General features: G+C 46.2%; 1 protein-coding gene across 3 annotated transcripts in view; it reads left to right on the top strand.

Moving 5' to 3' along the window:
* Window positions 1-15,467, top strand: part of PKD2L2 (polycystin 2 like 2, transient receptor potential cation channel) — a 1,160,187-nt gene that overhangs the window by 820,295 nt on the left and 324,425 nt on the right. For all 3 annotated transcript variants that reach the window (XM_075601557.1, XM_075601558.1, XM_075601559.1), the window contains one exon: window positions 1,569-1,667. In XM_075601557.1, the coding sequence (XP_075457672.1) occupies window positions 1,569-1,667 (99 nt within the window). The remainder of the gene's footprint in view (window positions 1-1,568; window positions 1,668-15,467) is intronic.

The raw sequence follows: 15,467 nt of genomic DNA on the forward strand, positions 1-15,467 counted from the left end.
CAGAGCAGGGAGACAGAGCTGCAGTGATTGCAAGCACAGATGATAGTGCTGGCAAATCCAAGGGGAGGATTGTCTGAGAGCTCACCAACTCTGCAGGAGTGAGCTCCAGCCAAACCCAGGAACGGATTCCTTACACTAGCAAAAAAATGCGCACTTGGGCATTTTTTCAGCTACTGCATTACTCTTGTTATAGTCAGAGTGTTATAGCTCGTTAAAAAGCTGTTTTATTGCAATATTGCAATGATATCGAAGCTTTGTGAATATAAGGGATCTGTCTGAAAATCCAAGGTGGCTGCCGATAGGATATGACCTCACACCCACACTGATACTACAGTGGCCATTTAGCTTCCTGAAATTCCTGCCCTAGGAAAAACAGCCTCTCTTTGTTTCTCAATGCTAGCAACTGCCTCAAGCCTTTAAATAGCAGGCAGTTGCTACTGGACTTTGCCTGTGCAAAGTATTTGGTATCTTGTTCTGTCTAAGCTCTACCTTTGCCTCTGTTTTGCCTGTCTGTCCTTGCCTCTCGTTTGGACCTGACTACCCCTTGCCTGCCACCTTCCTCGACTTCGAAACTGGACCTCTGATCCAAACCCAAGGTCGGTATACTACTCACTACCTCTTCCCTGCGGGTCCGTATCCAGTCTTGAAGTAATCAATGTTACAGTGAATAGCTACATATGCAATATCACTTTTAAGGGCACTTAACAGCATTAATGCACTTATCAAAGTTGTTTAGTGAATAGGCCCCTATGTAGTAAATATTTACATTATTTTTAATAAGTATTGAAATTACAGACATACATATACCATTACTGTAAACATTACATACTGTTGCTTCTAAATTATTTGTGTCAAATAACTTGTTGCTACACATACTGTATAAATATATAAATATAAATATGCTTTAAAGGAATGTGTTGTTAAAACAGAAACAAAATGTACTAATTTTACATCATATATTACTAGTCAAATTATTGGTTGTTCAAAACTTAGGAAAAAAAATTGACACAGAAAGTAGTTAGTATTGTTGCATAGTCCCATATCAGTAAATGTAAAGTTTGACATCATTTACTTTAGGAATAATGGACTTGATCTGTCTTTCTTACAAAACATCTCCCTTACTGTGCAACTACTGTAGTTTCATATTTTTTTTCTTCATTGTATACAACTACCACTAAACTCTAATATCCATTATCTGTTGTTATTGTCAACTTACGTGAATAACCATTAACAATCAAAAAAGGCTATCGCTATATAATAAATGGTCCTGGAGCTCCGTGTAGTTACAGAGTATGTAGTTTGTAAAACACATGTACTTTTGACTTTTTTTTAGCCCTGGAGGATGCTTGAGTCCACAGTTTCATGTGTTTTATTAGTATTTAGATTTAGACTTGGCACAGTTTAAAGTGCCTCAAAAAGTAATGGTATCCACAGTGGGTTAGCTGTAAGAATATACTTTCTTTGAGAAAATTATAGTTTAGTGTTATTAAAATAGTGTCAAATATATGCCTGCACATTCATTTATGTATAATGTTACCTCTATAAAACATGGATTAATATTTTTGCAGAACATGTTCTTGGCCATTATTAATGACACATATACTGAAGTGAAAGCAGACTTTTCTGGGATACACAGTGAGTTTAAGATGTGGGACATCATCCAACAGGTAAACATTTTGTCTTGTCCTTTTTTGTAAAGCTCTTGTAGTTTTGCGAGCATGTAAAGTAATCATTGACCATGCAGTGCACAAATATAAAAAAATTGAACATTCATAACCCGGAAAAAATTCAATTATGTTATTCAAAGGTAGCAAAATCAGGAAATGTTCCTTAAAATAAGGAAGAGTCGGTAGGGGAAAAAAAACAAAGGGGTCTATGCAGTAATCGTCGAAAAGGCACTTTCGGCAGGGGTTTGAACTCGCCATGTTTTTGGTGAGTTGCTCTCACAGTATGCCGGAAGGCCCGAATACTTGCGAGAGCAACATTTTTTAAATGGCGAGTAGCTGGGGAGAGACAGTCTGCCTGCCGAGAAGGGCTCCCCTGGCGAGATCTGCATGCAGCAGAGAGATCCGCCACTCTCTCTGCGCAAATCTCGCCATAAATTTTTTTTTTAAATAAAAATGTTATTCATAGTGTATATGTGCAAGGGGTCTCCGGAGCTGAACTGCATTGGTTTCAGGTCTGGGGACCCCTGCTTCCCGAGATACAGGCCCCGTTATGGGGTGCCTGTGTCACAGAAGCTTGTTCAGGGATATAATATACACCAAAATCACAGGGTTGAATTGAATGCGACCATGATATGATAAATAAGGTTTATTCCTTAGAGATAGGGTGAACACACAGGATTGTACAAATAACACACAGAATATGGACACTTACGTGGGAAAGGGTCAATGAAGTAATTAGGACAGGATTAGCAATTCCTCAGGCATCAGGGAACATTCAGTTGTAGTAACGAAGACACTGGGCATAGAGCTGACAATCAGTTACACAGTAGAGGCAACGCTTATTCTAACATTTGCTTTAAACTAGCCGGGTTACATTCAGGATATGTTCTGGGTATGTTCTGGGCTAGTGTCATATTCTCTAGCCTGGCGTTCCCATGCTTGGCCACCGGGACTGCTGACACTCTCAATGTCTGGTTCTAGCCTGCAGTACCTATACTTGCCCACTGGGAGTGCTGCTGCTAAACTAAGGAACATTCCAGACTCTGATACCTGACACCTCTGCACCTGTGCTCCACCTCCCAGCCTGCCTATATAAACCTCCCTTTCCTGTTCCTCTTTGCCTGTTTATACTGGTTCCTTAGCTTCTGAAAGGTTCCTGTGTTTACTGCTGTGCTAGCTATTGCTATCATCCTGTTCCAGTTTCCTCGTTGCCGACCTCTGCTTGTTTCCTGACTTCGCTACCTGCCGCCTGCCTCGGACCCCTGCTTGTTTCCTGACTTTGCTACCTGCCGCCTGCCTCGGACCCCTGCTTGTTTCCTGACTTCGCTCCCTGCTGTTCCTGCCACTGGGATCCACTTCAGCCGAAGTCCAATCATTGACAGCTAGTTTGAGGCACGTTTAAGGCATTTCTGCATTGACTAACGACCCATAGGATTAACACAGCAGGGATCCCTGGCAGTCCAATTCAGTTTGAATGGGACTGCCAGGGACCCCCGCTGTTAATCTGATAGGCCATTAATCAATGCAGAAATGCTGGGGCTAGTTTAAGGAAAGTTTAAGGCATGTATTCAGATTGTACCTGGGTGTACCTGGGTCTTTTGGGGAATTGCCACTGGTTTTTGTTAGAATAATCGCTGCCTCTACTGTATAGGATTTTGGCTCTATCCCTAACATTGGGTCTCAGACATTGGTTCACAATTATCTGCACCCAATTACCTTGTGCCAGCTAACCTGGGAAGCACTTTGGTACCTGCCTCCAGGTAACTGGCACATGCGCACAATCCTCTGGCCAGAGTCCCATTTCCTGTACCCCACACTGAAAAATTGGCATCTCCTAGTCTGCCGTTTGGGATTCTATCCCGGGAAACTCCGACCAGAGGTGTGAAACACAACACTTTACACAGGTAACCATGTTCTGCTCTACTCCGCCCTAGAATACCTAATCAGGGTGGGGGAGCCTTTGTTCACTGGGTTTCCCTCAGACATCCTGATGCCCAGTGGCCATTAAAATTCCTTCTGGGCCAGTGGCTTTCGCGGGCTTAGAAATATCAGGGATGCAGTTTAACATTTTAATATTATACCCATATCAAAATAATCCGTTCTGTGGGTCTGAGCGGGCAGAAATTTTCCAGGTCCTCATGCCGGAGGACCCTTGCCATAGTGACCAAATTTCAGCCTTCCATGACCCCCAGAACCGGAGATAACAAAACCAAGATAAAATCTATTAACTTTAATGCAGGATTCTCCGCTATAGGTTAAAAGAAATCACTGCATTTCACTCTTCCATTGGAATCAATGGGGCCGGCACCGCCATAGGCTTTTAATGGAGCAACTCCGCTGCTAAAGGCTATGAGAAATCTCAGCGGCTCACGACTCAGTTGGATTCAATAGGGCCGGCGCCGCCATAGGAAATGCATTGGCCGCGCCGCCATAGGATTCAATGGAACCTCAGAAGGGGGAGTCCCCGTACAGCTGAGAAGTAACAGAGTGAGGTGCTCACTAGGTAGGGTAGAAATGCATACAGAAGAGAAAAGAAACCTAGTATGTGAGCACTCAATCACAGCAAGAGGGTTATGATAATATTAAAATATTTTTATTGTCATCAATGAATATTAAATAAAGGGGTTTAAAATCAGATCAAACAGCATAGACTGTGACTTGTGATCAAAATAACATTGCTGTATCAGCTCTGTTGATTGTACATATGGGAGATAATGTGACAAGTAATCAAAATCTCATACTGTAAATTAACATCCTATTATGAATCAGAGTATAAGGGGCCAATGATTGAAACTGCTTTATGTTAACTGCCTCAAAAGCCAGTAGTATCAATGTTGTAATATATATGTAGCTAGATAACTCTAAGCTACAAAGAGAGGGTGAAACTGCTACAAATAATGGTAGATGCAGATACACCTCAGAGTGTATGAAGATACAAAAACGGCAGGTGTGCAGTGTCCAATTAATATTTGAATACTGCCTAGCAGAGAATGTCTCCCTCCGTGGGAGCACACAGCTGCTATGCCTTCAGCAGGGAAAGAGGTACAATCACTGCTGCGGAAGATATGACATGTGAGAGTAAAAATCATATGTCAAAATCAAGGAGGCAGTAAGTGTCTATAGGAGAATATTGTCCTAATGTATTTGATAGGTTAGATCCCTGCTGCATGTAGTAACAGCATCGTAGCCCAGTGTAAGTGAGCAGCTGTGCTGTGGAGTAATTATGGATTACATCCAATCACCCGACAATTCCCAGCTGGTAGTAGAAGCAGACCCACGGCAGATGTATGATCCCGTGAATAGATACATTTGACAGCTATCCGCAAAATCCCCCCAAGATGTTGACAGAAGGATTAGATGATTTTTGCATAAATAGCATGCAGGAATCACCAGGTAACGTATTTCTCGGGCGCATTCAAAAAACAGCAGCGTATGCGACCATGTTACAATATAGAACACTATCTCCTATATGCAATGCCCCCTACATCAGCACTGATCATAGTATATCAATGCTGATGTGCTCGAGGGCATGCCTAGGTAAACAAGCAGGATAAAATTAAGGTCCCTATATAGAGAGATCCTGTGAAGCTGTATTGCTGCACACAGGATCATATGGTAATACTATAGAATGCAGGGACTCCGCAACTTAGATCAATATCAGTGAATGTTGCGGTCACAGTGATGGGTTCCCGCGTGTGTGGGGGAGTATGGCCAACGCACCATCATCTTAAAGGCATCAGTCTCGTGGAATCTCAAAGGAAAACACCACAGCTCCTGACCTGCTTACTTACCTCTCTCCAGTTTTTCCCGGATCTCTGAAGCACCGGAATGTCGCCTAGATACCCCCACTAAGGTCCGGGGCCATCCGTGAGTGGAGGCCCTTTGAGGGCCTCTCTGCCAACTCCCTACCGATACCCCTCTGTCTGGAGGGGAGGTGTCGCTCCCGGGCATCTGTTCCCCGCCCTGTCCCGCTTCCCCACCCACCTTCCCTATGCTTCTCCCTCCCTACTTTCTAGCTGTCTGAACGCTAACCCAGACGAACGGGTCACCTTTGTGGCTCGCCTTCCCTCCCTATCTGGTTCGAGCCATTTCCTACCTCCTTCCCTTGGGTCGCCTCCTGTCTCCCGCCCCTGGTCCCCCCCCCCCTACCGTTCCGCCCCCGGCCGCTCTAACCCCTATCCTTCCCGGTTATAGAAAGTGATACTCACCGATCGATGGCCGAAGGGCTATGTCCGCATAGAGATGCCAACAAGGAGGGGCCCGTTTGGATGTCTTCTGGGATTGGGGGGGGGGGGGGCTTTGGGCTTGCTCATGCTGGGGATGACTGGCCGATCCTGACACCTGAGGAGGGTTCCATGGAGGATCCTGGGTCTCTTGTGTCTATAACGGGGAGAGGGGCCTGGAAAGATGTACCCACAAGAAATTTTAGAGAAAAGACCATACACGAGCCGCAGAGAGAAGAGGTGGTCCCATCAACAACAGAGGGGAAGATGTCGACAGATATGTTCTGACTATGACAAACCCGCGACGGCCCGATTTCGGTAAGGGGGAACGCTGGCGACCCATTACCCATAACTAGGGGAGGATCCCCAACTCCGGCCCCTATCCTGAACCTACCCCCTTGGCCCCACATTTACATGAGGTACAGGTCTCCCCTTGGACATATAAACCAGCTGATGGTGCTATATGTTTGCTTGAATATCTCATTGCGGGGGTGGGGGGGGAGGGGGTGGCGTAAACATAAACTAGAGAGATATGCATAGAAATAGAGGTAAAATGTTTGTTTGTACATAGTTATTATTCTTGTTGTGGTTAAATCTATAAATGCAATTGCTAAGTGTGGATATAAAAGGTTTTGAGCACCTTACCAACACAAATTTCATGATGTTCCCTTGCCCCCCCCCTCCCAACCACTCTAACTTCATCCCTCCCCATTCCCTCCTCCCTAATTTCTATATAAAACCACAATTTCCCCCCTCCCTCCCTGACCACCATTCCATCCCTCCCTCCCTGACCACCATCCCCCCTCACCCACACCCCTCTTTCAATCCCGCCCACCCCACCGCCTACCTCAGCATGACCTCAGGTTTTCATTTAAAGACGAACTATGATAGTAAGGATTGAAGGGCCGATCCGGAAGAGAGGAGAGGAGTGCTACAGGAGAATCTCTGAGAGCTTGTAGACAGAACTTAGAGATTTTCCAAAGCAGATTGGAAGCCATGAACTCAAAAGCACATAGAAACGTTGTTATTAAGAACAAAAAGTATACTGTTTCCAATATTAATGTATATCATAAATGTTTTAAATGTTTTAAGAATCTCATAATCTTGTTTTGACTCCCCTTCCCTTCTTGTAGTCCCCCCCCACAACTTCCATATACCCTCCCCCACCTACCTACACATACCCCCCCCTTCCCCTCTCACGACTCTCCCTTTTCCACATCCCCCTCCTCCCCCCCGCCTTCTCCCCCCTGCGCTCAACCCCCCCCCCCCCCCCAGGGCTCCCCCGCGCTATCTTCCCCCCTCCCCTTACCCCATCCCTTCCCCCTCACTCTCCCACTTCCACGCTTCCTCTCACCCATCAACACCCTCTAATAGGATGGAGAAACCCAAGAACTAGCCCCTTCAACTCCCCACGAATCAATACAAAGGCTCAGATCTCAAAGAAGAAACAGAAAATCTCCAAGAAAGTTATTCGGCTTTATACGATATATACATTTTCAGGGGGTCGGGGACGAATCCCTCGACCCACACCCATGCAGACAACTTAGGAAGGTCTCTCATGGGCAATAAGCCCACCCACCTTCTCACTAGAGTGAGGAAGGATACTAATACTGGGTTCACAGAGAACCCGCTTTCTTTCTTTTCCCCATCTCCCCCCACCCGCCACCTGTCACCTATACCCTCCCCCCCTCCTCCCCACCAAGCAACCAAATCTACCTCTAGAAGGACCCCAAGAGCCCAAAACAAAAACCAGAATATAAAAATAGAAACAAAAAAAACATGCCCCCACTCTGGGAAAGTGGATTGGCTCAAGCAGGTCTATAACCCGGACGCCTATGGCTTGCCCAAATTCAATAAAATTAATTTCTATGAATGTCATGGGACTAAACTAACATAGAAAAAGAAAACTAGCTCTTCAGGAGCTGAAAAAAATGAAGGGGACATTCTCTTCCTCCAAGAAACGCACTTTAACTCAAACTCCCGCCCCAAACTCATTCAAACACTTATTCCCTCAAGCATACTATGCGGTCTACTCTGTGAAAAAATGGGGAGTAGCAATACTATTCAAAAACAATACACCCTTTATCATGGAAAAAGTCTCACGGGACCCAGGAGGCAGATTCCTTATAATTCAAGGCTCTCTATCAGGGTCTCCAGTAACCCTCTGTAATATATATGCCCCAAACGATCACCAGCCTGAATTCTTGAAGGCGGTACTGGAGTCTCTGGACCCAGTATTCCTCACATCATTGATAGTAGCCAGAGACTTTAATATGACGAGTATTCCGGAAGTAGATAAATCAGAGCTATCGAGGGATGGACACTCCAAATCCACCCTTAAAAAAGTGAAGGACTTTAAAGAAGTATTGCAAAGTTTCTCGCTTCTGGATATTTGGAGACCCCAACACCCATGTCAGCGGGACTGTACGTTCTTCTCATCCCCTCATCAGTCCTACTCGAGGATTGACTATTTGATGGGTACTGTCATGGAACAGAAATACCCATGTCTGCCTTCTCTGTTTCAGCCCCCCCTTCCCTTGGCAGTTCTGCCTGCTAGCTGTACTTGGATGTGACTTTCCTTGCAGTTTTACTCCCAGTGCAGATGGAATGGATACTTTATGTTGCCCTTTTTCCTTCCAGTCTGTCACACCCCTGGTTGCTCTGGCAACATCTCCAGTCCTCCAGTTAATGGGCTTTCCCATTCTCCCCTGTCCTTGCTTACAGTTAGTGCAGTCTCACTTCACTTTTAGTGTGACCCTTGCCCCTCACTTCCTTTTCCACCTAAGATCACAGTGAGTACAGACCTGTCTTCATCCACCCCTGGTAAGGCCTTTCTGTCTTACCGTAGTCTAACCTCATAGAAGCATTCCACATAGAAAAGCACTCTCTGCCTACACTACACCTACAAGTTCCTGTTGTTTTCTACTTCTGCAATAAAGCTAAGAAAGACATTAAGGACTTGTCATGCTTTGGAAGAGGGAAGACATGAGTTAAAGCTAACTGAAGCTATTCATACCTCAATACGTGACCCTAGTTTCAGGATAGTAAGACAGAGACCGTGTACTAGAGGTCTACGCAGAAGCTGCCACTCACAGCCTTCATGCTACAAAAGTGCAGCTCTACACAGCTATACAGCAAACAGCTACAGCTTTCTGAAAAAACAAGCAGCCGTTTAAACAGCACAGCACAGTAAAACAGATTCTATACACCTTGAATTCAACACAGAGCAGTCTCTGCAGACTGAAAAACAGCAGTCTCTCACCACCACTGTACAAGAATACTGCTCCACATTGCTACACAGAGCCACCAGCCTCTATACAGCAAACAACTACAGCTTTATGCAAAGACAAGCAAGCAGCTTTACATTGCTAATAAGAGCACAGAGCTTCTACAGCAAAAGCCTGCACACAGCCAGCAAACAACCTTGCACACAAGGCAGCAGCTTTGCAGACAGACAGTGCATCTTACACACAGAGCCTTGATTGCATTCTCTGTCTTTTTGAGTCCACCCTCTGCACAGCTCCATAGTGAGGAGCTACCATCTCACCTACCCCTGCGCACGTCCCCACAGCTAGCGCCATCAAGGGCCACCTGTGAGTACAGCTACCCCTACACTGCACGCTGCAGGACACCGCTCGGCATCATCTGAGACAGTCGCCCATCGCTGACACAGGTAAAAGACCGCACGCCACACGCACTGGCTGAAGGCCTACACACACCTACAGCATGGCAGAACTCAGAGCCTCACCAGATATCACGCAGGAGAGTGATCACTCAGACACAGAGACCGCTGCGCAACTGCAACAGGCGCAGGCAGATGCAAGGCCCAAATGGACAGTCACACTGACACAAAAGGCCCGTGAAAAATACGAGACTGACATTGAAGCGCAACGCGCTAAATTAGAGTTGGCCTGGAACACTACCACACTTGGGATACGCAATGTCGCTGGCGCTGGCAATTCTGTACAACAGCTCGAGCAGGCAATAACCCAATTAAAGATAGACCACTCATGCTACCAAGGGCTTTCAAAGGCATACGTCACTTACCTGGCCAGGGCTAACACCGGTGAAAGCCTGCAAGAAAGGGACTTACAGCACAATGTTGACTTGACACGTGACAGCCGCGTGCGAACAGCCATCGCAGACGCCCAAAGAGAGAGAAAAGAGCTCCTCCTGGAGACCGCATCGCAGCGCTCAAGCACATCCAGGCACTCATCAAGGTCAGCAAGATCAGCGCAATCTCACGTGTTTAGCGCAAGCACAAACGCCACCAAGGCGCGAGCCACCACAGATGCCGCACGTGCCAGGGCCGCATACGCTCAGAAAGAGGCAGCCATGAAACTAGAAAGGGCCCGCATAGAAAGGAGGAGCAGACATCCGCTGCCACCGCCGCTGCAGCCACTGCCAGCTCCGCCACCACCGCCGTTGCAGCCACTGCCACCGCCACCGCCGCTGCAACCACTGCCACCACTGCACGGAAAAAGACAGAGGTGGACGTTAACCTAGAGGCCCTAAATCAAGAAAGGGAAGCTGCTGCTGCCATAGCCCAAGCGGAAGTCCTAGAAGCAGCCGCGCAACAGGATGGCGGGGAGCAACCGTACAGACGGATAGCCTCAGAGGATCCAGCCCAACGCACTGAAGACTACGTAAGGAGCTTCTTCAGTGTAAACAGCAGCGCACCATCTCAACACGGAGGGAGTGACTCCACAGACACCAAAGACTTGCTAGGTCCACGAGGAGAAGATGCTGTTCCTTCAGTGGTACATGCTGCCTGGGATAGCTACAGCCGCAACAGTGATCCACACGCCAGCGTGCACACGGACACACCACAACAGGCTCGCAATACAAGTACACCCACATGGGAGAACACAGCCCCTCACACTGACCAGCAGTCATCACGCGTTCACGCACGGACCCTAACAGCAACTACCTCAGAACGGGACCAACACGCCGATGCCTCAGGCCCGACAGACATAGCCAAGTACATGATCCGGCGTGACCTAGTGCGAAACAGGACTCATCAGCTTTGACGACCGCCCTGAGAACTACCGGACGTGGAAGTTCACATTCAAGGACGCAATCAACAGCTTGGACTTCTCAGCCAGGGAAGAGCTCAACCTGCAATCCAAATGGCTGGGAAACGAATCCAGGGAGCACGCCAGGAGGCTTCGGACGGCAAACGCGAACCACCCCTAAGAAGGCCTTGACCTAGTGTGGGAAAGGCTAGAAGAGTGCTACGGTAGCCCCGAAGCAGTCGAGGATTCACTCTTCAAAAGAATCGACAGCTTTCCCAAGATCACAACTAGAGACTACTCGAAGCTACGAGATATCGGAGACCTGCTGCAAGAGCTGGAGGTTGCAAGAAAATACCATTCCTTAACAGGTCTCAACGTCCTAGACTCAGCTCGTGGAGTGAGACCCATCCTGGAGAAGCTACCCTTCAACCTCCAAAAAAGGTGGATTTCACAAGGCTCCAAATACAAAAGGGCAAGCAAGTCGCCTTCCCCCCATTCTCATTCTTCTTGAGCTTCATCCGCGAAGCGGCAAGGACAAGGAACAATCCCAGTTTCATCTTGGGTACGCAAACCACACACAGTGCAAGCAGCCTGAGGAATGAGAGACCAGTGGCGAGATACGGTAACACCCAAACACCCATCTCGGTCCACAGGACGGACTTGCCTCCCACGACCCAAACTACTCCCGATCAATCGGTCGCCGGAGATGAGGAACCAAGGGACCCAAAGAGGGAATGTCCCATACACAAGAAGCCACACCCACTTAACAAGTGCTTTGAGTTCAGGATGAAGTCCCTAGAGGAACGCAAGAGGTTACTTGGAGAATTCAGAGTTTGCTTCAGGTGATGCGGTTCCACGACTCACCTAGCCAGAGACTGTAAAGAAGATATCAAATGTACAGTGTGCAAAAGTGACAAGCACGTGACATCGTTACATCCAGAGGCGCTGACACTCCACCAACTCAACAACCCATCCTCCGTAGCGGAGCATGGCGGGGAGGAAGGAGAAGGAGAGCCAACATCTGTCACATCTCAGCGCACCGAGGTTTGCGGAAAAGAAAGCGACAAAATGTCCTGCTCCAAAATATGCCTTGTCGCAGTGCACCCCCAGGGGCAATCTGAGAAGACTATTCGGATGTATGCAATCCTCGACGACCAAAGCAACAGATCATTGGCGAAGACGTTGTTCTTCAACTTGTTCAACTTACAAGACAATGCCTCACCCTACACCCTCAGAACCTGTGCAGGGTCAACTGAGTCAACAGGGAGAAGAGCAAGCGGTTATGTCATATGTTCAGTGGATAACAGAGTGAAGATAGCTCTCCCCACACTCATCGAGTGCAACCACATGGCCACAAACAGGGACGAGATTCCCACACCAGACATGGCACGCCATTACCCGCACCTCAGAAGAATAGCCAACTACATCCTGCCGGTAAAACAAGGCGCCAAGATCTTGCTGCTGCTCGGTAGGGACATCATGAGGGTACATAAAGTCCGTAAACAGCATAACGGACCCCACAACGCACCATACACCCAAAGACTTGACCTAGGATGGGTGATAGTGGGCAGCGCGTGCACTGACAAAGGGCACGGACAAGACTATGTGGACGGCCGCAGAACTGTGATAAGAGAATGTGGACACACATCCCTCTCTGAACCGTGTCTTGGCCATCTCCAAGTGACAGGAGGGCCAAGTAAAGAGAATAGACAAGGTCATACCCCTGAGATCAACAAAAACATCCTCACATCAGGGGGATGTGACAATGAAAAAATAGGGTGCTCCACCCAGTAACACTTAATCCAAAATTGGACAGATATCTTGATTATAATAACTCCATCATGAGATCTAAGGAGTGGGTATATTGAATGAATTGACCTGTGAGTCACTTGAATATTAACAGCATCAAAGTTCTCAACTATTGCAGTCATAAATAAAGTCTCTTACCCACTCCCACAGTCTCCAAGGAAGGTAGTAGTGGTGTGCCAGCCATGAAAGAGAAGAATCCAGTATCAGCAACAAACAACAGCAAATATCGAACAGTCAGGGAGCCAGGTGGAAATTAAAAATAAATATCCTTTATTTCAGTGCATGACTGATGACAAAAATACCCCCATGGAGACAAAAACGCACCTCCTACGCGTTTCGGACCGGTAGGTCCTTTATCAAGGAGTCTAGTACATGGAGCAAATGTGTGTCTTAAATACCCCTAGATAAATTAACAATGATATGACATACCTGTGAAAAACGGGTAAATCCTCACTGCGCCTGCGCGTGACATCACGCGGGGCGCCAACATTCCAGGCACCAAAGCCTGTGGGTAAAAAGCGCCACCCCCGTGCTACAATGCGCCTGCTAACAAGAGGAAAATAGCCGTTCCCAAGCCTGTGAATCGGCAATAAGTCCCGCCCCCATTACATCACATCGAGCCCCCTATTGGCTGATGCGTGTCTCCGGTCAACCAATGGGGAACTAGGTTGATCGGAAGACACGCCCACCCCTCGGGACTCCATGCAATGCCCCAGGCAAGCGTGAAGATTACTAAAATATGTCATTCCCTGAGCAGGATGACCACATACTCATACTGACCATAAGTTGCTGTATAATCATAACAATCAGCTGCTGCATAATTACTTTAGCCACAGACACGGCATCCTACGAGTATATGACCTACATTGCTCCATATCCCATAGAAACACAGTACACAATATTAAAACAATGTCACTAAATACACACTTAAGTGACAGTACAATTGAGATATACTGACTAACAGATACAATTTTATTATCCACAATGGTTTAACCATATATCCCTACATTACAATAATGAACAGAATAAAAACAAATATCAAATTCATATAAAGAATATTAAGCACCATAATCGTATAACTTCTGTTGGTGTGGACCACCTACATACTTGATATCAATATCTGTCTATCAACAAACAGAACATGAGGTTATGGGACATAGGGGCCTTGATTAAATCATTATACTGCTCCCCTATTTTAATGTTTGAGGAAATGGCTTAGATTACATTCAATGTTCAGACCGCAGGGAGTTCTTGTTTGTAGCATAAAAATCCAATATGCCTCCCTGCGGTCCAACAAATTGAGTAAATCGCCCTTTCTCTCACTCGCAAATACTTTTTCAATGCCTCTCACAGTCAAACCTTTAATGCCCCCTTTCTCACATGGTGAAAAATGCTTCGAGACTGGATGGGAACAGTCCCGTTTTTTGATCAATCTTAAATGTTCAAGTATTCTACATTTCAATGATCTCGTAGTCCTCCCTACTTAGTTAATTCCACACCCACAAGTCAACAGGTAGACAACATACTGGGTGTCACAATTTATAATTTGATAGGGAATTCTTTACTATTGGAAGAGCTCGAGAAATGCCTTGCAGGTGACATAAATTTGCACATTTTGCAGCCTCCACACCTGAATGACCCTTTTGTGATAAATTTTCTAACCGAAGGGGATGAGGCTACATAGCTTGGGGATACATAAGTGGCTATAGTTTTGGCCCTACGGTATACAAACTGGGGGCCTTTTTTCACACAATCTCTGAGGCTCCCATCCAAAAGCAAAATATTCCAATATTTCCTGATGATTTTTTGGACTTGCTGACTGCACTTATTGTATTGCGTAATTATGAGAGGCACATCCTCAGTGGTGTGATATACATTCCGATTAGCATACGCTTTTTTGAGAAATGCATTTTTTTACCATCAACTCCATTTGCTCTCGGGTCAACCTGTGGGGGGTATAGTAAATCCTCCCTATTCACAGATGCAACTTCCTGCAGGGTGCTAGTTAAATTTTTAATGTTATACCCCCTCTGCTGGAATCGATGGCTCAACTCCTCAGACTGACGGACGAAACCCTCATGTGTTGAGCAGTTCCTCCTCAGTCTGAGGAATTGGCCTTTGGGGATACCTTTTATTACTGCAGGAAGGTGGCAGCTGTCCGCTCTTAATAACATGTTACTTGAATTCGGCTTTCTAAAAACTTCTGTTTGAATTTGTCTATTCATGTCAATAAACAACCGAAGGTCCAGATAGTCAATGTGATGTACATTAAAATTATAAGTGAATATTAAATTATTATTATTATTATTACAATTAATGTAATCAAAGAAACTGTGCAAAGTGTCTAAATCCCCTTCCCAAATCATAATGAGGTCGGTCAATGAACCTCTTGTAAAATGTGATAAACTGTCGATATGGATTAGTGCTGGTGAAAATAAACAGTGATTCCCACTACCCCATAAACAAATTAGCATACACCGGTGCAAAACTTGTGCCCATAGCTGTGCCCTGTTGTTGTAAATAAAATGTGTGATCAAATAAAAAATAATTGTGTGTGAGTAAAAAATTGATAGAATCTAAAATAAACGCTGTGTGAAATTGATTGCTATCTGGACCACCGATGAAATGGTTGACCGCCGCCACCCCCTGATCGTGTTTGATGACTGAATACAAGGACGTGACGTCCATGGTTACCCATATAGAACGGGGGCCCCAAGTGACTGAACTGAGTTTTTTAATAAGGTCCCCCGAGT

Source organism: Ascaphus truei, chromosome 5, assembly GCF_040206685.1.
Source record: "Ascaphus truei isolate aAscTru1 chromosome 5, aAscTru1.hap1, whole genome shotgun sequence".
Classification (NCBI taxonomy): domain Eukaryota; kingdom Metazoa; phylum Chordata; class Amphibia; order Anura; family Ascaphidae; genus Ascaphus; species Ascaphus truei.